Here is a 25,770-nt window from a genome sequence, read left to right as displayed (position 1 = left end):
CCCGCCAGCCTGGCTGCCCGGGTGCCCTGTCCCCGGCTGTACAGGTTCCCTTTGGGGTTCCTCAGAACCCCCTCCTTGGCTCTCTGCTCTTCTCTCCCTCTGCACCCTTCCTGGCTGCTCTCTAAATTTTGGGCACCAACTACTATTTTGCACTCTGGAATCCTTATTTGCACACTGCACCCTGGTTTTTCCACACCCACCTCTACAGCCGCACATGCACCAGGGAAATCCCTGTCACCTTCTTCCTTCGGCCTGGCCCAGCTACGGCAGCCAGGGCCTCCCAGCCCCCGTCCGGTGCCGTCTGCCCCTGCCCCACACCAGGCACTGCGAGTGCCGCGTCACAGTCGCCCTGCTCTCCTTGTTTGGCTTCTTGTCGCATCTGCACAGATCCCTGTCGCCACGTCCCAACAGCCCCCATGCTGTCGGACTGACCCTCCCTCCTGGCCGTCAGGTGCGCCACTGCCAGGGCGAGCGGCCTCACGCTGAAGCTGCCTGGAGGCCGCGCCACGCAGGTCACGCTGGCCCGCTGGCCTTTGCCCCCAGCTCCCCAGCAGCCTGCCTGCACCCCGCTTCCAGGGCATCAGCCCGCCTACGATCCCCACAAGTGCATTGTGCTATTTCTTGAGCTTGGGTTCCCTTCCCCTTGTGAAGAGGCCGCTCCTGCCTCTCTACACGATCACACATAAGTGAGCCAGCGTTTATGGATGTTGGCTTAGTGCCTTCCATCTGTAGATACTGCGGATGACCAAAGGGATATGCTTTGATGCTTTGTCTTGAAATTTGGTAGAATAAATTTGGTGGGTATGTTCATTTTCTTGTTTATGTAGGCCTCGGATATGTATTGAGGACCAGCAGCAGGCATCATAGTTGGGTCTGAGGAAGTAAAACTGGAAAGATCTGGTCCTTCTTTAGGCAGCTCAGAGTCTCCTGGGTCCAGAGTCATTGAAATCAGTACTTAACATGGAAGAGTGTGGAAAGCAGAGTCCGAAGAGTCGAGCGCCCCGCTCCTGTAGCAGGGAGCTTTGTCTGGGATGCAGCGTTTGCGTGAAGATCTGAAGGCTGGGCCAGAGTTTGGGCCTAGAGTGTCGTCGTCGTAGGTCGAGGGAACAGGCCCCGGGGTGCATGATGGCGGTGCTTGTGGAGGGATGTCCAAGTAGGTCCCTGTTGTCAAAGAGCAGAGGAGAGCTGGGTAGAAACACACACACACATGTGCACACGGTCTGTTTTCCATACAGCTGGTCAGAGTAATATTTTAAAAAATATAAGTCAATCCCATGACTTCTTCCTCATCTCAGAAACGCTGCGTGGCTTCCCGTCTTATTTAAATGCAAGTTCAAAGTCCTTACCGTTGTCTCTAAGTCTCTCTATGGTCTGTTGACTGCAACCCTACTATCTTTCTGATTTTGTCTACTACCATTCTCCTTCTCAGTCTCTGAGCTCCAGCCATACTCTCTTCTTATAAGTTTCTGGAACATTCCAAACACCCTCCTCCTCCCAGGCCTTTGTGCTTATTCTTCTTGCGCCTAGGATGCCCCTCCTCAGCCGCCTGTGTAGCCCACTGTCTCAGTTCACACAGGTCTCTGCTCAGAACACCAGAGAAACTTTTCCTGACTGTCCTGTGACATAGAACAAAAGTCCCCCACTTCTGGTGACCCATCGCCTCGCTTCTTCATTAGAGTGAAAGTTCCACGGGGGCAGGGGCTCTGTCTGTCCTACCAGCCAAAGAGAATCGTGCCCGATGCCCCGGAGGACCCCGAAAACACCTGTTGGTCTCATCAGTTCTTCAAATAATTATGGTACTCTGAACAAAAAGGGCACTTTTAACTTTTTCCAAGCAGTTAGGTGTTTACTGCCTTTATTTTAGCGTTACAGTACTCATGTGAGATAGGTTTTATTGTTTCCCTTTCGAAGACAAACAAAACGAATTCCACAGATGTTAAATATTCTGGGAAAAGTCAAGTGCAAAATTAAGGTGAAAACAAGCAGAGAATCTTGTCTTCTGCCTCTGGGTCTCCTTTTTCTTCTCCAAACTTCTCTGTCTGGCAAGTACCATCCCTACTAACAATATAGAGGAGAGTGTTTTGTTCTTGGTATCACATACTGGAAATGTATTCCTGCGGGTATAACCTCCAGAGCTCAAAAGCGAAGAAATTCAGTCATAGTTGTCATTTATTGGAAACAAGCAAAGCTTGAGAACCTATTTTAAAGAACATAAATGAGAGCTCTATTTCTAAAACAGGTTTAGATTTTATTTTTATTACAGTAGGAGGTCTGGATTCTGAAAGGATAAAAAGAATCGTAATTATATTGTCATGAAAAGTTGAGAATAAACCTTTGTGAGTAATATTTTTATTAAGTTCACTCTGTGTCTGACAGGTAAGGTGTCACGTGGAGATCTTAAATGCTATTTTACCTTGTCTTCACTTTTGGGGACAGAAATTATAAAAGGTAAATGAGGTTTATTAATCCTATTTATTTTGCACCAAATGTGTTACCAAAAGCCAACATATATGAAAGATTTTTTATTGTAATCTTTTCTGGGAAACTTTTTGAGATAATTTTCAGCAACATTGAAAAGTATCCCCAATAAATAAAGTACTCCTTTATTAGTATAATTGATAATTAACATAGGTTCAGCTGGTTTAATTTGTTTCCATTAATAAAAGTTTGCCCATATTTTGTAGTTTTTTTTAATATTTCTCGGCTGAATCTGGGAAAAAAATTCACCTTTAAAAAATGGAAATACCTTTTTTATTTCTCTGTTAATGATAGAAATGCCTGCAAAATCATGTTATAATGGGAGGGGGGGGGAGCAGATCACAGTCCAAGAACCAATAAACCCTTTTAAAATGTTTTACAAAATTTAATTACACTAATAACTTTGCATTCTCTGACTGTGCGCGCGCAGTACTTAAAAGGAAACTGATACCAAGGGAAGTGCTCGAAGTTACCACGGCAGTTTGTAAATGGAATGGGAAGGCCGCTCCTGTCAGCTCCCGAGCTCTGCCTGCCTTAGGCGAGAGATCATCCGAGGCGGTCTTTAGCGGGAAAACAGAAGGCCATGACACAGATTCTTGTATTAGACGGAAGAAAAATGTTTTTCTATTCAAAGATTGCAAAGCCCTTAAGACTGTTTTCAGGGAAATGGCCTGCTGTGTTGGTCATCTCATTTGGAGAGTCTTCCCCTTGAGACTGAGCCGTAACCACAAACTGTTATTACACGCACATTATAAAAGCCATTCCTAATGGCAGCTCCTCGCCCCTTCAGAGCTAGCTGAGTCTTTCCACTGAAATCCTAGGTGGGTTTCTGGAATCCCTATCGAATAGAGGTAAAGGCCAAACCTACCCTATGAGGGTAAACTCACCCTGAGCAATACACCCTCTGCCCTTTTATTCTGGGACCTGGAGTTTCTTTGTTTAGCACATCCCGACTTCCTCTGCTGTGCACCACGTCAGCCATCACAGCAATCTGACAGCAGTGTGTTTAGCAGCACTACGCTCCCCGATATTTTATGCCTGTAAGGTGTGTGTGGAGAAGCTGTCCCGCTGGGTTTCAGCTTTGAGGCCAGTGGGAAGGCAGAGGCCTCAAAGGACAGTGACGCTCAGGAGTCTTGCACGGGATTTCAGCAAAGCCCAAGAGACCCGTGGTAGGTTGTGTTGTGCCACCAAAGCACTGAGTTTCCTGTTGCCAAGTTCAGCGTTGGCAGCCCTTTTCCCAGCAGGGGAAGGCAGGCCTCGAGGCTTTAGGAGGGAGCCGCACAAACAACGGAATAACCATCCTTCACTGTCTCCCTTTAGTGACAAATCTGCATGTTTCAGACTCTAGTCGCGAGAGGTCTTTGCTCCTCCCCTCCCTTCGATCAGGCCTTAACCTGTCTCTCCAAAGTCTTGTAAGCCCTGTCGCACACTTACTTCTCCTTGTGCATCTCCCAGCAAGCTCAGGTGCTAGGACTGCACAGGTATGGATCTCAGGACGCAAGGATCTCAGGATATCCGGTGGTCCCCACACTCGGCCACATGGTATTTCACAGCTCCAGCTCTGTTGGGGTTCCTGGAATCAAAATTGTAATAGTCGGACAGCATTTTGGATCTCTGAGGTTTGTTTGCACAGTGCTCCGTGCATTGCTGTAGATGTCGCCATAAGTGGTCTCAGCATTCAGTGAGCTTGGTGTCTAGCGGTGATGGGGGTGAAGGAAGGGTGAATGGTTCCAGCATGTGTGGGGGCGAAGGAAGCACTGGGGTGTCCCTGGGACATTGGACAGGGGCTGTTGGAGACAATGTCTCAAAGGAAGATGACACCTGAGCCAAGTGGCTGAAGAATAGGCAGGGTGTTGCCATTTGAATGCGGGGTGATGGAGTGCCTGGTGAATTGTGTTTCAGGCACCAGGAACACAGGCTTAAAGACTTGGTCTCTGAAGGAGCAGTCTACTTCTGGAACTTGCCTTCTCTTTAGTTCATCATTAGGGCATTCCCGAAGGAGGTGCCTCAGAGAGGAAATATATTGCAGCCACATTTAAGAAGCACTTAACAGAAAAGATGGGCATAAAGTGGGGTTTTTTGTAAAGCAACACCTGAAGAGCATGCTGTGCTCCCTGCAATGAATGAAATGTTGTCCAGGGCAGACATCATCCTGTTGTGATAAAGAGAGCTTGCTATTTGGGATTAAGTTTATTGTGATAGCATGAAGCGTATTGTAATGATAACAAGGGAATTTATTATCATTGAGGCAGAGTCTTTTACTGAAGAATTTAGGGCCCAGACTTCATGCAGATACCTAAGGAATCAAGTTGAGCTCACCATGAAGCAAATAAGAGAAAGTACTAAGGCCCTGAGGCATTTAAACATAAGAGGGTGAATTTTTAGGCCTGGCATGAGGCCTGTCGGTGAGGAAGGGAGGGAAAGAGAAGAAGCTGGAGGCGCAGACAGAGGGAAGAGATTCGGCTCCTCACCAAGGTCATGATGGAGTTAGCAGACCTGGGCGTGTTGAAATCGGGAGCCCTGGGCAATTGTAACACCGCACTTTACACCCATTCCTCCGCCTCCTCAGACAGTTCTTTGTGGGGGAAGAAGCGCAATGATAAGGATGAGCAAGAACCCACCAACCCTAGGTACTTGCATGTTGCTTCGGCCCCTCCTAGGGCACTGAGCTGCCCCAACAGCTCATTGCTTTCCTGCGGTGGCCACATCAGGAAGACAAGGCAGTTGAAGAGAAAACTGCAGCGCAAGGAATCTAAGGGGCCCAGTGGTTATGAAATGGCAGAGTTAAGAAAGATTGGGTCTTTGGACTTAGAATATATAGTGTTCTTTGCTACTACATTACGCTGTGCCTTTTTTTAAGGATTTATTTGTAAATGCTAGAACTTCAACAAGTGTCCCCCACTCGTGACTCATTAATCCGTGCAGCTGCCCGGCCATAGAGCAGGGCTCAGCCTGGCGTGGTTGGAACAGAGCGCCAGAGCGGGAGCGGGTCCTGCTCTGGCTTCATGGCTAACCTGTTGTTGAATATTGAAGTTGCAACATTCTGTAGTCTTTCTGCATTTCATTTTCTTTTTTTCCTTCGTCTCTGTATGTCTCGGAGCCAAACGTGAGGGGAATCATCTGGCTATGTTGTTCTCACTGCAGGATGGCATTTGGTGCTGTTTTTGTAGGCCCGCCATGTGGTCTGCCTGACGATGTGTTGTAGTTTCATTAGTTTTGTGGGTCTCAGGAGTTGTGTTTAGGCCAACTTTATATAGGCACTTAAGAGCTGGTAGATTGTAGATACGTTCAATACAAGGTGTAAAACGGTCATCGCTAACGTTTATTGAGTGCTTGCTAAGTGCTGGACACTTGCATCTGTCTCGTCGAACATCACAAGAACCCCGTGCCAGTGGGGCAGCTCCAGAGCCTTCCACAGCTAGTGTGGAGCAGAGTCAGGCTTTGCCTGTAGGTCCTCTGGCTCCAACCTGCACTCTGAACCGCAAGGCTATACTGTTTACATGGAAAATGGTCTATAAAGGTCTCTGTTGGTGGGGCATAGTCAATTCTGTCAATTTAAATTCATGATTCCTCCAAAACCAAAGTTGTTGTTTATTAACATCCAAGTGGCTGCTTTCACACTAGATGTAGATCTAGCTCAAATAATGAGAACAAAAGTAAGAGATCCCTGCAGAGAATGTCCTTCAGAGGCTTCGCATGTTGTTCACTTTGTTTGCAGACAGAACGGGAATTTATTGCGACATGCCTTATTTCAGTTACATTAAATGTAAGGAGACCTGGCAACTGTAGAAATTCAAATAGTCATCATTAATTTCAGCTCCTTAATTGAGCTTCTATGACACATGCACACTTCCTCTGAAATCTGGAAAGAAAAATAGATAATTAAAAATGAAGTGAAAATGAGGTTTTATTTCTACAGCTATAAATTTTCTTAAGCTTAAGATCCAGAGGCATATAACTTGCTATTAAAGGTATAATGTCTAACCACTTAATATGTATTTAGCACTAATTTTGACTAAATTAAAGTAATAGAGTTTGTCTTTTTTTTGAAATCCATCCAAGATTCCCAGTAGACTTCCCTTTTCCATCTCATTCATTCATTCGGAAAATACTACATTCCTCTTGTGCCATGCCCTGGGTTTAGTACATGAAAACCTTTTAATTAGTGGTGTGCTGGTGAGTTGGTTGGTTATCACGAGTAGTAATATCCTCTTAGTTAAGGCCAGTGATCCAAAAGCCCTTGCTTCTAGACGAGGTATACTTGGTCGGAGTAGCTTTGATGGCGATATGAACCAGGTGGCAGGTGCATGTGGTAGCAGGTGAACGTTCAGATGGCTCAAGATGATGGCGTCACGTGTGATGCGTTTAGACCCCAAACGGAAGCAATTGAAGTATTTTGCCATCGTTAGGAGATCTAGAATGTGGTCAATTAGCTAGCAGCCTCAAGGGAAATATTAATTTGGGCTCCTGGTGCTTGATACTTAGAAAGGAGCTCAATGTCATCAGGAGAAAATGATCTGAAGATCAGATCCTCAGGGCTCACATCTCCTCTGCACCTCGGGGGTGGGACTTGGGAGCGGGGGGGGGGGGGGTTAATGGCTCAAAGCCCGCTTTCCACACTGAATCTCCCTTATATTTTATGTTTGAAGAAAGGGTACTGAGGCTAAAGGAAATTTGGAAAACATTTAGGCCAGCAAACAATATGAGGCTCAAATTCCAGGAAAAGCAAATAGCTGTATAAGAACGTGGCTGTAATCTCAGTTTACTACACTTCCTGGCCCAGCGATGAACAGCTGACGTGGTCACTTCGTCAGTACGGTAGAAACTCTGACTGTAGAGTTAGGGACACGTCGTGGCAGCCCCGCGGGGGCCCTGGAGGTGCTGGCGGTGGGTTGTGCGGGAATTAGGTCTTCATGGGCCCCAGTAAGAAGTTAGTAGATAATATCTACAGCTGACGAACCAAGAAAAATTTGCATGGATGGCCAACATATTTTAAGAGACAGGTAAAAAGAAAATGTATTGACGTATAAAAGAAAATGCTAAGAAAAATTAAAATCGATCCCTATTGAGAGCAGGTCTGAGGGTACTGAAAGGAGGTAAGGACTGCTGTGTTCTACAGGTGTATTAATTTCTTAACAAATAAATTTTTTAGGGGATATTATATGTTTGTATTTCGTGTATGCTTCTTACCTCCCTTTGGTAAATAATAGCTCATGTGTGTCAAGGAGCCCATTCCCTGGAAGAGAAAAATGAGCACAATACAAAAAGTGAAATTTCTCACGGGATGAGAGGTCAAGTTTATGGCAGGGTGTTTCCCAGGTCCATCAGTTGAGCCTTTGCTGTTCATTTGGCGTTCTCCCTAAATCATTTCGGGGACAGAAGCCAGCTCCAGAGAAAGTAAAAGCCTGAGCATGCAAAGGTTCTGAACCAGCCTAGACTCAGGAGATAGCTTCTCTGATAGTTCCTGTTTGACCTGTGGTTATATCAATTCTAAAAAAAAATTGGTCCCTAACCTCTCTTTTTGATGTTTCTTTTTTAAAACAGGGAAATGCACATAAAATCATGGAGAAATGTACATTGCCATTAACTGGAAAACAATGTGTCAACCGCATCATTACTGAAAAGGTAAAATGCCTTTCCCTTTTTATTTCCTCTAACGTCTGTCACCACCTTTTTTATTTATGAGCATTTTTAGAACTTTTTGTGTTACCTTTTGAAAGTGTATTATATTGGCAGTCGTAGGATTAGTGTAATAGTATAATCCGTGGGTACACTGAATAGGAAAATTCATCAATTTAATGTTTCAAAATGTAGAATTCTTAATATGCAATTCTCTGGACATATACATAGACACACAGAATTGAAATAGTATCCTTGATCTTTCTGACAGTGTGATATAGTCAAAGTTTTAATGATCATTATGCTTGGACTGTTAAGAGAGATGATATATACAAAGTCAAGCATACATTTACTATTTCTACCTTTCTTCTTTGCTTTCCCACATGTACCAATTGTTGGATTTTATTTTAGGAAACTCAGAAAAAGTTAGGTTTTACTCATTTGGGTGCAAATTTGCAGTCCAGAGCCCACAACGAACCAGGGGCTCTCGTTGTGGCTCCTGCCTGTCTCCAGCCTTCTTGCATGGAGTGGACTTCAGTCCCTCTCCACGTGTATTTCTTCTCAGACAGAGGCATGGCCATCGGCGCAGCGGGAAGCTGCTCCGATGGGAGAGAGGCCTCGGGGCAGCCGTCGGCCACCTCCTTTCCGGCCCAGAGCTGAAACGAGGGTGTGGGAGGGACGTAGTTCTCAGTGAGTGAGGAGGGTGTCGGCTTCTTGATTCAGCATCTTCCATACAGAATTTTCTGCATCAGGCTTTGTTGGCTGGTTAGTTTTTCTGTTAACGATGCTGCTCCTTTGCCGAGAGCCCAGCAGGAATGTCTTTGCATTAATCTGGTCGCTCCCCCTCATGGAGGTGGCAACCAGCTCCCCGAAGCAGCTCTCGGAAGTTGTCTAGGAGGGTCATCGTACTCTGCAGAAGCCACGTTCAGAGGGCTGTTCTGTTCTAAATGGTGCCTTTCCCTAGGAAGGTCTATGGGGAATTCCACAAAGATGACTCAGCGAGGAGAGCGAGTAGCTAAAAGGGACAAATGTGTGATCTCAGGATTGAGTCCTCGAATCTTGATGGGGAGGCAGACTCTGTCCGGCAGAGCTGCTCTGGGTCCTCACGGATGGGGAAATAAAAATAAGCCATTCCAGACACTTTCTCTGTCTGCCAGGGAAAGGGGGTGGTAGTTCCCTCTCGCGGAGAAGGCCCCGAGCCCCTGTGCACAATGGCTTTTATTGAAAGGATTATCAGTGGAGGCTGGGTAGTAGGAATGTACTGGTAATCTTATTATGTCAGTATGTTAATGTTTACAGAAAATAGGTGATGGTTTGAAGAAAACACATGGCAGGAACACACCGATTTACAGGGGGCCGAGACGAGTAAGCGTAAGAACGCAGAAGGGTTTAGGGTCAGGGTCTGTGAGTAATGTTAATCTCCTTCCCAGCCTGAGCTGGTTATCATAGCTTTGAGGGAAAAACAAAGCGTGCTTCAAGGCATTTGCTTCTAGGCCTGATTCCCCGCCCCCCCCCCCCCCCCAACCACCTGGTCCAGCCCAGGGCTGCCTCTGGTATTGTTTCAAGCCTGAGCCAGGAAGGCGGAGCAGAGCAGCCAAGAGATAGGAGCCTTCTATCAGATAGAATGGGGACTCCGGCCATGACAAAGCCGAGGGCTGAGGGTCTTTTGCCCTCTCTCCGTGTCCCCCAAGTCCTTTCCTGATGGCCCCTGTGCGACTGTGCCTGTCTTAGGTTGCCTCTGTCATTGACTAACCAGCCATCCTTGGGGGCCAAGCAGGGTAATGTGAGGGGACAGGTTTTGTCTCCTCAGTGGCCTATTTTCCCAAAGCCTCCTTGCTTAGCTCCAGCCTTGGGGCCCTCTCGCCTGTCGACAAGGCTACAGTTTCTGAAACCAGGCAGGATGGTTCCCAACAGACTCTTACCATTTCTGGTACCCCCTCCAAAATTGTGGGCAGGACTTGCTCAAAGGAACCCATTACCATTGACCCTCAAACAGCATGGGTTTGAACTGTGGATCCATTTCTATGCAGACTTTTTTCAATAAATACTGTAAGTGTATTTTCTCTTCCTTGTGATTTTCTTAACCTTTTTCTCTAGCTTACTTTAGTGTAAGTATACAATATATGATACATATACCATACAAAATATGTGTTAATCAACTATTCATGCTGTCGGTAAGTTTCTGGTCAACAATAGGCTATTAGCTAACTTTCGGGGAGTCAGAAGTTACATGCGCATCTTTGGCTGTGCGGAGGTCAGTGCCTCCAACTCAGTGTTGTTCAAGGGCACTTTGAAAATAAAGGCAAAGCTGTCCTTGATCCTGCTCCTTTAATAACATAACCCAGTAGAGCTTTATGGAGAATGGCCACGCAGTCACCCCCGGCTTCCTCTCCTCCCAGGGGGCCCTCTCCTCCCAGTCCCTGTGCGCCCTGCCCTCGCTCTCCTCCGGTCGGCACTCCCGCCTGCAGCACCTCCCGCTGGGCTCCACCCCCGCCCCCGCCCCCGGCCTCCCCTCCTTTAAGCCCAGTGCAGTTTCTGTCTTGACCTTGAAGTCGTTTCTGACCAGCTCAGCTCTCGTTTCATCCCCAGAGTGATCACCATTCATTTTGGCACTTAGTCTAATACCTACGTTTTCTTATGACATAACTTATATTGTAATTTCACTTTCATGCCATTGAAACAACTTTTATACCCTCTTTCTCCACCCACACTGTTGTTTTTCTTTGTTCCTTCATTACTGAACATTTCGTGAGAACCTTCTCTGAGCTGGGCGGCCCCCAACCCTGGCTACGGAGAGGCGAGGACGGTCCCGCCCCCGAGGAGCGCGTTCGGGAGGGGCGGGCAGTGAGCGCCCGGCAGCAGCAGTGAGAGGGACAAACACGATAAAGGCCGTGGGAACCATGGAGCTGACGCTGAACGAGGAGCCGGAGCGTGGGGGGAGGCGGCCTCACAGCCCGGGGTGCGTGCCAGAGACCCTGGGCGCTATCAGGGGGGCTTTCCCCGTGCCTTGCGAGGCATTTTACAGCAGGTGCCCTCTCTCCCCGAGGTGTAGCGTCTCACTGCCTGCCGTCCCGTGGTCCCCGCTTCCTCCGCACGGACTGCCGCGCACTGAGTCGCTTTCCCCCCCACCACGTTCACCTTTGTGCACCCTGTCCCTCCCCTCGGCACGCTCTCCCCACCCCGTCCATCTGCTTAGCTGTTGCTCATCGTGACGTCTCGGCTATAAATTGCTTTCTCTGGCAAGCCTTCCCTGCCCGCTGCCCCAAGTCTTCTGGGGGCTTGGCCGAATCCCAGGACTCGCTGTAACTTAGCACTGACCCCTGTATGGCAGTGACCTCGGAGCTCTGCACAGGACTCATCTGTGTTTATTCAACACTCAGCATGGCGCTTGCCCAGACTCAGCCAGAGCTCGCTGAATAAATGGGCTGTGCTTCTCCTGAGGAGAAAACTGTGTAGATTGAGTGATGAGTCTCACAAGATAAGTAGGAGTTTTATAAGTGAGAATAAGACCAAAGAAGCTCTTCCAGGCAAAGGGAGGAAAAAAGAGGCAGAGCCATGGAGGTGTTAAGAAAACACGGTCCCCGTGAGGACACGCGAGTGGGACAGAGCGGAGGGAAGGCATGGCCAGATCCGGAAGGCTGATGCTGAAAAGACTTCAAAAGACGCCCAGCTAGGAGGGGATGTGAATGCCTTGCTAAGAAATTTGGGTTGTATCTGGAAGGCAGTTGGGAGCCCCTCAGTGATCTCAGTGGCTGGGGACACAGTTGATTAGGTCTGCGTTTTAGGAAGAGCCCTGTGGCTTTCATGTAGAATAAGGAGAAGGGACGAGGAAGAACCCAGTTACAAGCCCCTTCTGCGGTCAGGGACAGGAGCGTCAAGGTCCTAAACCACGGAAGAGAAGCAGCTTTGAAAGAGATGCACAGCGAATCTAACTCGGTGAGGAACGGGGCGTGGGTGTGAGAGCAGAGGTGGTTTCTGCGTGTTCTGGCTGGAGGCAGGGCGGTGTGTCTCCAGGGAAGCTGGGACTGTAGGAGGAGGAGGGTAGAACCCCGCGGCGCAGGAGAAGATTAGGCTCAGTTTGGACATTCTCGAGGGGACATTCCTGAAAAACTTCACATCCTGCACATCCGGGCAGATGTTTCTGGCCAACAGTTGTAGATGTGCATTTAGAGCTCATAAGAGAAATCGCTATTGGAACAAACATAGGGATGTCATTAGCATGTGAGGATAAGCGGAACCTTAACTACAGATGACATTGTAGAGCAGAGTGAACACAGTGAAAGGCAGCGCGGCGTGGAGCATTGGGAACCTCAGAAAGCAGGGCGCGCGTTGCCGCTGCGCTCTGTGCGCTGCAGGGGTAAGTGACAGCTCACCTCCACGAAGACGGCGAACGGGCACAGCAGGTGTGGGGCTAGATGGCCACGTTCAGCTCTCGAGGAGCGTTGCGCTCGCTGCCCTTTGAAAGAGGCTTTGCGGATGTTGTGATTCTGATCTCCGTGTGTCCTGTCGCTAGGCTGGCGTAAGGAAAGGGGCCTTCTCCACCAGCACCCAGGCCTGGCTGACCGCTTTATCGCCTTTTATGGTGGTAGTAAAATAATGTGTTGATGTGCAAAATAAATAGAGCCGTTGCAATATTACCCTTGGCAGCTGAACGATTGACTGTATAGCTTTTACGTTTTAGTTTCCATTTTAATCAAGGTTTTGCTCCCACTTTATACCGCTAGATAAGACTCTTCCTAAGTATTTCAAAAGTAAATTCTCCTCTTTTTCAAAACAGATGCTTGGCTTTCTAATACATGACCTTGAGAACTTATTAGGGTTTTATAATAAAATGTCTGTTAAAAGAAGTGGCCAATTTACCATGAAGTTTCCTCTCTCATCACAGAAACCATACATTCATCTACCACAGTGGTCTTCTCCCCGAATCTCTTCCCTGCCTGTTCCAAATAACACGATCTAGAGGCTTTATTTCTCTGATTTGTTCCATTTTAATAAATTTACAGTTGCTCATAATACAGAGAAAAAGCATGTCAGTTATGAACAGTGGTCCAAACCCTTTCCTGCAAAGAAAAGGTATCCATTTAAAAAAATTTTAATTGTCAACTTGTAATTAAATAAACCTAATGCATTCCTAAGTGACCATTTTTTTCCCTTCTCAAAATAAATGTTTCTGCTGATAAAAAGTTTTTTTTAGAAACATAAAAATGTGTAAACAGAGAGCAAGTTTGTGGAAATATTTGCTCCTAATTTGAACCATCTTTTCCAGCAAAATCAACTAGGTTATTTGTGAATTCATCAAATAGAGAATGTGAATGTGTCACTGGGGAGAAATATTAACTAACTAGAGACAAATAAGCATTTGGGGGCTTTGACTGGGGCTCTCACACAGGTGACAGTAAGTGAGACTATTAAGAAGAAAGAACATTCCTGTAAGGGGCCCTGCTCTGCCTCAGGAGGACGCCAGGTGCACAGAATGTGATTGTCCTCATTAAATCTGTCCTGGATAATGACCTCGGGAAGCAGAGGGTTTGGGGGGGTTGTTTTTTGGTTTGGTTTTGTTTTTTGGAGTTTTTCTCTTAAATCCACCTTCAGATGCGAAGATAGCTTCACCAGAGATTGCAAAGCTCTAAGCCAGGGTTCTTCCCTCAGTATGTCATGTGTTCCGCTTAGCCTCCTCTCCAGGGGCGTGTTTAAAAACAACAGTTCAGGGTTTGACTTCCAAGCTAGAAGAAATAGAGATACAAAGCCTCAGCTAGTATTGTAGCTGAATGTAAGGTCAGTCCACGAGGAGAGGAACGATCCAGGCAGCCTAATACTTGCCTCTGAGGAGGAGGAAAGTAACCCTGAAAACCGAGAAAGGAAATGCCTGTTAAACAGAGGGCGGGGCAGGGAAACAGCACGTTGGGACTGCAGGCGAGCTGTCTGGGCTCTGGCGCCTGGAGCTGCCCATCAGCAGGCAGTCTGCCTCGGGACAGTTGAGCCTCCTGCCTCTGGACTGTCTAAGCAGAGCCCCAGTGACTATTTCAGAAGAAAGTTTTGAAGGCTTATTAGATGGGAAATTACATTAACTGACTTTGTGGCTCTCTTCTACTCCAGTCAGTCATATACCTGAGTGAGACAGCCTGTGTTCCAAACCAGACACAGCAGGTGGAGTCTACCTGCAGAGGTCAAGGGGGACCAGCTGGCACTCCTGTCACCTTGTGTTACTACCCAGTGTGTTGTGAGGGAATATGTGCGTGGGGGTGGGGGGCGGTGAGTTAGCCTTCTCTCGCCCTGAACAGAAGCACCTTCACTGATTTGCATTCTAGAGGGGAGTCCTCTTGCTCAGACCTCAGTGTTTTCACAGGAGTCGGCGGAAAGCTTTCGTATTAGTGTCCCGTATTAGTGTCCCCGGGGGAGGGCTCTCTCAGGGCGGGACAGCTCCTTAATTGGAGCCGCTCCGAGCGCCTTGCTTTTGTTCCCTGGAACTCTTTCCCCAGGCCACGGTGACCCTTTTTCCGTCTCCCTTCTGTTTTCACCTTCTAAATGTCTCCTCCTTCCTCACTTCCCTTTATCCTTTCCTTCTTTCAAATCATTATCACTCATTGAATTGAAATTTCAATCAGAACAATTAGACCTAACCAAGGTAAAGCCAGTTTAAAGGAAAGGGCTTAGCCCTGACCCTGGTGGCTCAGGTGGCTCAGTTGGAGGATCGTCCCACCGGTTCCCTTCCTGGGTGGGGCACGTGCCTGGGTTGTGGGTGTGGTCCCTGGTTGAGGTGTGTACAAGAGGCAACCAATCAATGTTTTTCTTACACATTGATATTTCCCTCCCTTCCCCTCTTTCTAAAAACAAAATCTTAACAAAAAAAAATAAAAAAACCCACTGGTTATGACAGCAGCAAGTGCCATACACAGCCGCCACTCGTCACGTTCTGGCATCAACACTGCTCCCCGGCCAACTGCCAATGAAGAAGCTGGCATTTGTTTCACACCCCCATGGAATACATACGGTTGACATTTTTTCATGGCTGATTTTTGGGATGTTTTATCCTGGGGCTTGTCTCTCCTTTAAGAACTTGAGAGCTTTTTTCTGTTTTGTGCTACAAAATAATGACTGTGATAGCAATTTAGCAGTTGTCATTGTCATGTTCTTGACTCCGACAGGCCGTGTTTGACGTGGACAACAAGAAAGGGCTGACTCTGATCGAACTCTGGGAAGGCCTGACGGTGGATGACATAAAAAAGAGCACTGGGTGTGACTTTGCGGTAAGCGCCTCCGAACAAATCGGGCCACTGGTCCTGTGTCGGTAGCTTGGTGAAAGGGTGTTTACAGGACACGAACCCTTCATTTGGGATCATTTTTGGAGCTGACCTCTGCAGAGAGCAGCAGTGGAGGGGCAGGCCCTCCAGATGAAAGCAGGTGGGGGCAGGAGCAGGCGCTGGCTCAGGGGCCAGGGTCCGGCTCAGGGGCCAGGAGCAGGAGGGGGAGGAACCACAGGAGCGGCTGGAGACAGAAGGTCGAGTGAGCAGGAGCTCGAGCTGCTCTCTGTCAAGTCCCTTACACTTCTCTGTTCATGGGTTATACATCAGCCATAGCTAAAGTTGATTAACTAAAAAATGTGAGCTGCACACAGAGAGTTGATACGTCCTTGTTTTTAAACCCACCTGTGGCTTATGAATTTCTCTTTGATTACCTTCTGTGCCTAATTGTTCCATCTGTTGAAGTTATTGGAATGTTGGGCTTCTGACTTCGCCATGTCATGAAATAGGTGCAGCCTACAGCTGAAGGAAAGCTTAGTGCATAAAAACTCTGACTTACAGAAGTATATAACTGCATCCACTTAATAAATCTTCAAATCCCTTTTTAAAACAAAGAAGATAATACTGTCTTATGTAGGGTCCAACAGAAGTAACACTGGCTTGAATGTGAATGGTAGGATAATGATATAGATGCAATAGTTTATAGTTTTAATTTGAACCCTTCTTTAGTGTGATATTGTTATGGTACAGAATTACATGCTTATGATTTTTGTAATTAAAAAAAGGCATTATTTGTGCCAGACTCTGTGTAATTGCCCTTTAGTATAAGTGCTTATCCATAAACCACCGATCACCTACCTACTGGGGCTTGAGAGGATGGCTCAGTCCATTTGAAGTTAATTAAAAGTAAAGGTGAAATGTCTCTGAAAAGTCTGGATTTCCGGCCAAGATGGAGACATAGGTAGATACACTTTGTCTCCTCGCGCAACCTAAAGAAGGACAGCCACCAGTTTAAAAATTAAAAAACCACCAGAACTTCCAGAAAATTGAACTGTACGGCAGTCCGACAGCCAGGGAATGGAAGAGGAAACTTCCGGCCAGACTGGTAGGAGGGATGGAGACAAGCAGCCCGGGCAGAGAGGGTGTGCAGCGACATGGCGGCTGGCGGACTGGGAGGTCAAACTGGGGGGAACAGCTGGGGAGTGAGACGGGCAGCGCCACGCAGGGTTCCAGCAGAGGAAAAGAAAGCCTCAAAACCTCGGGTTGTCAAAATCTTTGGGTGTTGCCGCAGCAGGAAAAACTCCCAGCCTCACAGGAGAGTCTGTTGGAGAGACCCATGGGGTCCTAGAACGTTCACAAACCCGCCACCCAAGAATCAGCACCAGAAAGGCCCAATTTGCTTGTGGGTAGTGGAGGAAGTGAGTGAAAGCCGGGGAGAGCAGAGAAAGCAGCACCGTTCCCTCTCGCACCCCTCCCCCACACACAGCGTCACAGTGCAGCGACCTGGGTTGCCCCACCTGGCAATACCGAAGGCTCTGCCCCTTACGATGTAACAGGCTCGCCAAGACAAAGAAACATGGCCCAAATGAAAGAACAAATCAAAGCTCCAAAAATAGAACTAAGTGATGAAGAGATAGCCAACGTATCAGATGCAGAGTTCAAAACAGTGGTAATCAGGATGCTCACAGATATGGTTGAGTATGGTCGCAAAATAGAGGAAGAAGTGAAGGCTGTGCAAAGTGAAATAAGGCAAAATATGCAGGGAACCAACAGTGAAAGGAAGGAAACCAGGACTCAAATCAGTGGTTTGGAGCAGAAGGAATAAATAAACATTCAGCCAGAACAGAATGAAGAAAACAAGAATTCAAAAAAAATGAAGAAAGGCTTAGGAACCTCCAGGACAGCTTTAAACATTCCAACATCTGAATCATAGGGGTGTCAGAAGGAGAAGAGGAGAAGCGAGAAATTGAAAACTTATTTGAAAAAATAATGGAGAACTTCTCCAAACTGGCAAAGGAAATAGACTTCCAAGAAGTCTAGGAAGCTCAGAGTCCCAAAGAAGTTAGACCCAAGGAAGCACACACCAAGGGACATCATAATTAAATTATCCAAGATTAAAGATAAGGAGAGAATATTAAAAACAGCAAGAGAAAAGAAGACAGTTACCTACAAAGGAGTTCCCATAAGACTATCAGCTGATTTCTCAAAAGAAACCTTACAGACAAGAAGGGGCTGGAAAGAAGTATTCAAAGTCATGAAAGGCAAAGACCTACATCCAAGATTACTCTATCCAGCAAAGCCGTCGTTTACAATGGAAGGGCAGATAAAGTGGTTCCCAGATAAGGTAAAGCTAAAGGAGGTCATCATCACCAAGCTCTTATTATATGAAATGTTAAAGGGACTTACCTAAGAAAAAGAAGATCAAAACTATGAACAGTAAAATGACAAGAAACTCACAACTACCAACAACCGAACTTAAAAAATAAAAACAAATGGGGCAAACACCTAGAACAGGAACAGAATCACAGAAATAGAGATCATATGGAGAATTGTCAAGGGAAGAGGAGTGAGGGGCGGGGGAGAATGGGGGAAAAGGTGCAGGGAATAGGAGACATAGATGGTAGGTACAGAACAGACGTGGGAGGTTAAGAATAGTATAGGAAATGGAGGAGCCAGGGAACTTTTGTGTGTATGACCCATGGACGTGAACTGGGGTGGGGGGCGCGAGACATGCTGGGGGCGGGTTTGCAGGGTAGAGAGAAATAAAGGGGAGGGAAAACATGGGACAACTGTAATACATAACCAAGAAAATATACTTAAAATAAAAATTTTTAAAAAAGGAATTTGCTTCTTACATACCTTTGTAAAAACAGATCTAGTTAAAAGGAAATATAATAGAGGGAGCTGTCGCAGCTTCACATCCTGGAGAAAGTAATTTAACAATACTTATTTGATAAATCATGCATGTATTTCATACATTTCATCCTTAGGTACTACAGGCTTGGCCAGTAACTATCAGTGCATAACAAATTTCTGTAATAACAACTTTGCTACATAATTAATTACCCACGTATAACTGCTTCTGGTACTGTATGAAGGTCTTTGTCTATTAACCTTTTCTGAATTCCCCTTTGGAGAAAAGGACTCTGCCAGCAGTAATTTACACAAAATGCACATCTTTAATTACTTTTCTCTTAACTTCGGGTGGTGAAAAAGGGATTTGTCTCTCCTTTAACTATTTAGAATTCCTTACTCTAATGATAAAAGAAAACAATTCTTAATCAACTTTTCTGCATTTTTTTCCCGTGTGGGTGTGTTAACCTCTTCTTCAACAGGCAGCATATTTGAGATCCACCAAATGTTCAATTTTCTGCTGCCGAAGGGAATATACTAAGAAGACCCTCATTGTTTTCTATTTCTTTTTAGACACGTTAGTAAATCAGGAATAAACAGATAGACTTTTCCTGTTTTGTTGTTGTTTTTTAAATGCCAGTTTCCATGTTTTGATACATTAGAAACTGTCGCAGGGGTCCCCTTTCACTCCAGTGTCACCCCTCTTCTTCTGACATCGACATGTAATCTTGCTTCCTCCAGATTAGGCCATTGAGGTGAAGTATTGATCTGTACGTCAGTGTTGGCCTGAAAATGAAAAGGTGTAGCATCAGCTGAACCACCTTCACAAAAGAACTAGCTTTTGAGGATCTGATGATCCGTGGCCTCTGTCTGGACCCCAAGAGACGGAATCACATGCAGTGGATGATTTCTCTGTGGGGCCAGGGCCTGGGGTGCTCCGATTAATAAAATGTTCTGCTCAATCGCTGAGCTATCAGTGAGATACATGTAATAATAAAAATACATTGAGCATAACATTTTTTTATCTGATATTTCAGAAGGTACTCTGTGTTATAATTCACAAGCTACTCCATGTGATTGTGAAGGCACAGGTAGCATTTTACTCCATACGTGACTGTGTACAAGTTACTCAAGACTTCTGCTTGAGAAAAGCCTACCTAGCCTTCACTGTGTAACCAAAAGTGAATATTCTAGAAGGGGATACCCAGGTTGTTGTGTAATAAAGAAAAAAAGGTAAAAGCGTAGGTCAAACCGGTTGTGAAAATGTGTTGATAAAAGTCCCTTACACCTACGAATATGGGCAAGTGAATGGCCAAATATACAGAATATGGCTATAAGCTGATTGAGAGAATACTGAGAATTTCAAAGAAAAAGAAAAATATAACAGCATCAGATAATAGGACATGACAAAATTGTGGATTCTGGGTACTAAAAAATAATTGTTATAATGAAATATTTGGGCATTTTTTAAACAAAAGAATTACTAAGGCTTTGCTGTATACCACAGTGCAGTTAGCAGCAACGGAGAATGTGGAAGGAAATTGCATCTTTTACTTGTTACCTGAAACAGCTTCTTAAAAAAGTTGTTAAAGACAAATAAATGTATGACGAGTCGTATTCATGATAGCATGTTAATTGAAGGGAGGAGCTTCCTTTTCGATTGGTAAGAAAGTCTCTCAAGGGTCATATATTGAATATGTCTAGAAATATGTCCAAAGGAGGCTGTGGAAACAGTCTTAGAAATTCAAATATTGGCTACATTTCTGGAACCTTCATCCACCCCACTCCCAAAATACTATTCTGGTCAAGAGTAGCTCACAGCAAGAGAAGCCAACTCACAATGGACAGAGAGCTTGTGCTCTGTGATGGCTCTCCTTCAAAATACAGCTGTTATAAAGAAAGAGAGTTGCCTTGCTGTTTCTGGCGGTTGAGTTCTGAGTCTATGGAGAGAAAGAAAGGAGGAGCTGGGCTGGAGGTATAAAAGCATCACTGCCGTGCTAAGGGCCAGGGTGGAGGCTGTGGCTCACGTGCGCAGCCGCTGCAGGCTTTCAAGGTGGGTGAGGTGTCAGCTCCCAGTCTGGGCAGCCTTGGAAAACCACAGGCTTTCTGCACGGAGGTGAGCCTTTACTTCTGAGCTTCTTTCCACGTGGCTAAGAGCATAATGGTCCGTGCTCCCCACAGAAGGCCATGAAGGGAGAATAAAACAGAACAAACTGGCACAGTTCTGACTCTCAAGGGTCTTGGTCTTATTCTCCAGGCAGAAATACACCTAAAACCACCACTGCAAAACATTAAAGACACTACTTATTTTTATGTTTGCGATGGAATCTGAGAGAAGCCAGCTGCAGACATTCTTTGCCAAGTTGAATAAGTTTATACTCTCAATATCTATTTAGGAATTGGCATTATACAAGAATTAAATAGTGTGCTCTTGGGACTCCAGTGGACAACTGGGAAGACAAATAATCGGCTTATCTTCTGCACTTCAACCCCATAGTCTTATGCTCAGCCTCTATCGCCGTGGCAGGGGGTTCTGCTCCGGCTTGCGTGAGTTCTCAGTGTCGATGAGGCTGGAAGAGAACAGAGTGAAAAATGGTGGTTTAGCAGATGTTTTTCATTAAAAAATACAGGGGCTAAGTCAGTCTATGGTAAGCTTCACTTCTGATAAAACTCAATTTCCACATCCAGGATATAAATGTTATTAAGTGCTCAAAATAGGGCCAACATGACAAGAAAAAGGATCAGATGTTTAGTTTATGAAATTAAGGTGCCATTTCCTTTTACAGGGGTTTAAAAAAAAGATTGTATTTACTTTTAGAGAGAGGTGAAGGGAGGAAGAAAGGGAGGGAGAAAGTGAGAGAAAAACGGTGATGTGCACGAGATACATTAATCGGGTGCCTCTTGCACACCTCCAGCTGGGGACCTGGGCCGCAACCCAGGCATGTGCCCTGACTGGGAGTTGAACCAGAGACCTTTCAGTTGGCAGGCGGCTGCTCAATCCACTGAGCCTCACCAGTCAGGGCAGGTGTCATTTCCTTTTAAGGGAAATTCTATAAAGACTCTATTAGAAATTATCTATTTCCACAGATGCTCTGTTGTTTAAAAAAGAAAGTGGATTGTTTATGAGACACACTTTCCAAATACTGAATCCATATGTCTTTTATTCTTTTACAGAGAGTTGAAGTTCTGAGCTGAGACTTTTGTCTATTTATTATATGTCTACTATTTTGCCTATTATTATACATCTATTCTTGGCACTGGCGAGTCTGAATGAGCTTTCAGCTCTATACCAAGGCACACTGATCCTTTTTATTTGGCCATGTCATTTTTTCAGTAGAAGCATAGAAAAGGGCATATTAACTCTTGACACCGTGAAGAGTTCAACCAGAAATAACTTAGAAATGACCTAAAACTATTTTAATGCTGACAACCTCTGTTAGAAGCCTTTCCCAGTTCTTTGAAGCCTATCTACTCTACTTCATCATTTGTTCTTTTGTTCATTCATATAACAAACTATTAACTGTTTATTCCGGAAGGCAAAATGCTAGTGAGTGTCAGTGATGGTCAGTGATTGTTGGCCCCAATTCAGTGCCAACAGGAATCCAGTTCGGGGTGTGGGGAAGAAGGAAAATTAATTATTCAGTGCAAAAGAGCTCAGCTGTGATACAGCAGGGCGCTGAGGCAGTCCTAGGGCCCAGCATCCCTGGAGCCAGGCGCCTTTCCAGTTAGACATCTCTGTTCTGCTCTTCTTGCCGGTCTGCTTTGAGTTGTGCTCGTCTGCGCCCTTTGTGCTGTCTGCCCTGGCCTGCAGCGGTGTGCTCCACTCTGCTCTGGCAAGACGCTTCTGGTGTTCAGCTTAGCCAGGGAAACCCAGTCTCAGTGGAAAGGGAGAGTGCACTCCCAGAGCCAAAGGGGAGCCGGCTTATATGGACCGAAGACTCTGTTCCTGGTCCCTGATTGGTCTGCCCTCATGCAAATGAGGACTCTAAATCCTTGCAGTTCGATTGGTCCAAAAGACATCATCCTGATTGGTCAGAATAGAGCCACTCTGGTTGGTTGAAGCTGTACAGCTCAGACTGGATGGAGAAAGCCTCAGTCCTGTTGGTTGAATTAGGGCTCCAGGAACTCCTTTAGAAAGGCTGGCTCAGACGGCAGATACTGCCTGCGGGCAGGTAGGTCGGTGCAGAGGCAGGTAGTTCAGTGCAGGCTTCTCCCTGAAATGCAGTTTGTGTGAGTCTCCTGGGTAGACGTGGGTGCTGGGCTCTGGTGCAGGAGGGTTTGTTTTTGTTTCTGTTCCCGTTTTGAGCCCCGTGAGGCACAGGAGCCCTTCCTAGTAGGCATCTTCTTTCTCAGGGTCCACGCTAGTCAGGCCCACTTCAACTGCCACGTCCTTGAAAGGCTCAAAAAATCATCTAAATATTTTTGACAGTGCATTCCATGGGGACTGTTACTTAGTAGGACTTGGTGGATATTCACCAGGTTGAGTGAAGAAATCTGTATCTGGCATTGCACCTTGGAAGATCTGTGAAAAGGGAGACAGACCTTTACATTAGGCTTACATTAGGTTTATTCTTCCACCATTAACTGCAGACTTGTGCTGATATTTCTGAGCTTCAAGACTCCTAGGATTGCATTTGCTCTTCCATATGTTGAACATAAATAGAGTCCACATTAGCATTTTTAATGCTGTTTCCTTTTTGTAATAACTTGGAATCTTTTTACTGCCTTTATATCATTTCTATTCTGATTATGAAATTTCTGATAAAACTTCGTCATTGACCATATATCTCTTCATTAATTAATACAGGGTGGGGCCAAAGTAGGTTTATGGTAGAGAATACACAAAACACTGAGTTTATTCTTGTATTATTGTTTATTATTTTCCATACAAACAAGTGTAAACCTGCTTTGGCCCCACCTCGTATGTATCCTGTTAATCCAAACACTGCATTACGTGTTGCTTAACAAAACTGTGAATTCACTGGATGTATTTTGAGGATTTTGAGGCATGTGCCTTAATGTCTGGCTTGAGTGAGGTCTCAGAGACATTAATCTCAGAGCTCAGTGATCCGTTCAGCAGAGACATTGGTTATGTGGCCCCTTTGTCTCTCTCTGTTCCTCCTCCACCTCATTTCAATCTTAATGATCCTTAATTTAGGAGCTATTGTGGAAGAACATGAAGGGCTACTAAGTACACAAAATGTAAGCAGCAAAGGAGTTCTCCGTCTTGGTTCACAATGGAAGAAAATGAGGAAATGCCAGATGATGTTCATGGGAAGGCTGTTTGTTGCCTGTGTCCTTCGTGTTTGGAAATTGAAAGGAAAGAGGCTTAGTCTATGAGGTTTTTCACAATTTGGTTATTTTTTTTTTTCTCTTTTACCAGGTTTCACCAACACTCAAGCCAATGCAGCAGATCACAACCTGAAATGTGGAGTAAACATTTGTCCCAGGATGTGTTGTTTTCATTTTAATCACATACTATTTTGTGGAAAGGTCTTCAGTAATCATATCTGTATATTAAACAAACAGTTATTGACTAGGTTTTTCTAACATTTTATACTTTATGCAGCCTCTTCTCTCAAGTGTGCTATGACATTTTACTGAAAAACAGAAAAAAATATAATTATCTTATTTGTGTTATAAGTACTGAGAAGGATGTCTTTACGATTGGTGCTCACATTGGATTTTTCTCCATCTTCTGTGGTACCTACACTGAGTTGTGTGCAGTTTGTATCAAGATGGGCCCATAGGAAGAGTTTCATTGACGTACTTTACCTCCAACCGAAATGATGAAGAAAAGAACAAGGGGGAAAAGTGACTCCCCCCGAAGACACCCAAGGCTGCACGGTGCTAGTTCTGAAAGATAACTGTACGGGAATTTCAATTAGGAGAGGTGCCGTCTTAACGACTGTTTTTCCTTTGGTTGCCTCTGTCTTTTCTTTTGGAGCCTCTAATGGTGTGATTCTGTCGTCTTCCTCGAGCGCCTCTCTTCCACCCACACTTTCTGTAACTAAAAAGCCTCCTACAGAGGAAAGCAGGAATGTTGCTGTGTGGGAGAAGGTAACTGGCCCACGGGAAAGGCTAACGGTGCAGGGCCTGTGGTGCTGACGTCCACCGAAGGCTGCCTTTACCAACCCGCCCACCAGCCCACCAACCACCTGTGCTTTGCCGAGTCCTCGCGGACCCGGTCAATGTTCTTGTTTTGAATCAGTGCGGTATTCGTACATGTCCACGTGGTCTTTACGAGTCTTTCCTCTGTGTTACTGAGGACCAGTGGGCTACTTGAACAATACCTGCTCTTAAGCCAAGAGGGCTGTGGGATAATTTATCATGAATCCATAGTCACAGTGAACACACAGGGTTTGTTTGTTTGTTTTTTTAAATTTAGGCTTCTTATTTCTGGTCAGAAAAGTTTCTAAATACTGAATGCCTTTTTCTGCAGAACAATGTTCTTTATTCTGACCAGGCTCTTTCCTTGAACAAAGCGCTTTTAATTCAACTTTATCCAAATATGGTAGGTACATAAGGATGAGCAAATCGAGGATTTGAAGAGCAGCGAGTATGTTTTCACTGTCAGAAAGGAAACACTGTGGAGTCGGTGTTGTAAGGAACTTCTCATCAGAGGCATCCTCTGTACCAAACTGGCCCAGGGGGTAACCAAGCACCCTGGCTAACAAATGGTGAAAAGTCTAGGCACCCTGCAGACAGGCCAGACCTGTCCTCCACGCGGTGGCAGGTGTGGCAGAGTGTGAAGCCATTCCCCCTGCACCAGGTACAGGAGCGTGTGCATGGCTTCCAGTGATGGTTGTCATCAAAACTCACTTTCTCTTCAAATGCAGCGACTGTGTGTCATGCAAGGTGTTAGAGGGAGGAGAGAGGCTTCTGTTTTCCCCCCCAAGACGCACACTCCATATATACAATAGTCTGTTCCACTGGCTTCATGGTTGAAAGCATACTCTCCCGGGACTAGTAAAATGGACTCTTTTTAGAATTTGTGGGGTCTAGAGAATAATGTATATCTATGTCGGTGTTAAAATTGGGAAAAATGTATGTTATGGATGGTTGCTGTATTTGTCAACCTGCTTATTATTTCTAGCCTGTTACTTTACGGTAATGTGTTTCTAAGGATGTTCCCAACTTTGAATGGCAAAACCTAAGTAGATGTCTTTATATTCTTGATTAAAGAGTACCATGGATAAATAAGAAATGCAGTAAGAAATTCAATAAATATTACACATTGATGTAGATTGGTGTGATTGTCCTTTTTCTCATTTGGGAATGGTGTGACCACAAATGGGAATACTACGACTGAAATTAGTAGAATGGCCAACAATAAAAGTCAGCACACTTTTCTGCTTCTAATCAAGTTATTCCTTTTCTTAAAAAAAAAAAAAAAGGGTATTGTCCTTCACGAAAGAACAAATGAAATGTTTACCTCACCGAATTCTGCGCTTCACTCCTTATCAGAGCCAATCATTTGTCTATAAAAATTGATTATCCCAGGCTTCATGTGTTAATGTATTTTTTTGCTTTTATCTAACATTTCTTTGGAACACACACCCAAGTTAGTTTCCTGATG

At 45.4% G+C, this 25,770-nt stretch overlaps 1 protein-coding gene across 1 annotated transcript in view; it reads left to right on the top strand.

Moving 5' to 3' along the window:
- The window catches only part of OXCT1 (3-oxoacid CoA-transferase 1), a 135,502-nt gene extending 110,079 nt beyond the window's left edge, over positions 1-25,423 (top strand). Inside the window, exons 15-17 of the mRNA XM_054583977.1 lie at positions 8,023-8,103; positions 15,243-15,344; positions 23,575-25,423. Coding sequence (XP_054439952.1) covers positions 8,023-8,103; positions 15,243-15,344; positions 23,575-23,616 — 225 coding nt within the window. The 3' untranslated portion in view covers positions 23,617-25,423. The remainder of the gene's footprint in view (positions 1-8,022; positions 8,104-15,242; positions 15,345-23,574) is intronic.
- Positions 25,424-25,770: the final 347 nt, after the last annotated feature.

The sequence above is a fragment of the Pteronotus mesoamericanus genome, unplaced genomic scaffold (genome assembly GCF_021234165.1).
Source record: "Pteronotus mesoamericanus isolate MK-2021 breed Mesoamerican mustached bat unplaced genomic scaffold, CSHL_Meso_final contig_75, whole genome shotgun sequence".
Classification (NCBI taxonomy): domain Eukaryota; kingdom Metazoa; phylum Chordata; class Mammalia; order Chiroptera; family Mormoopidae; genus Pteronotus; species Pteronotus mesoamericanus.
This window is presented reverse-complemented; position numbering and strand designations above follow the sequence as displayed.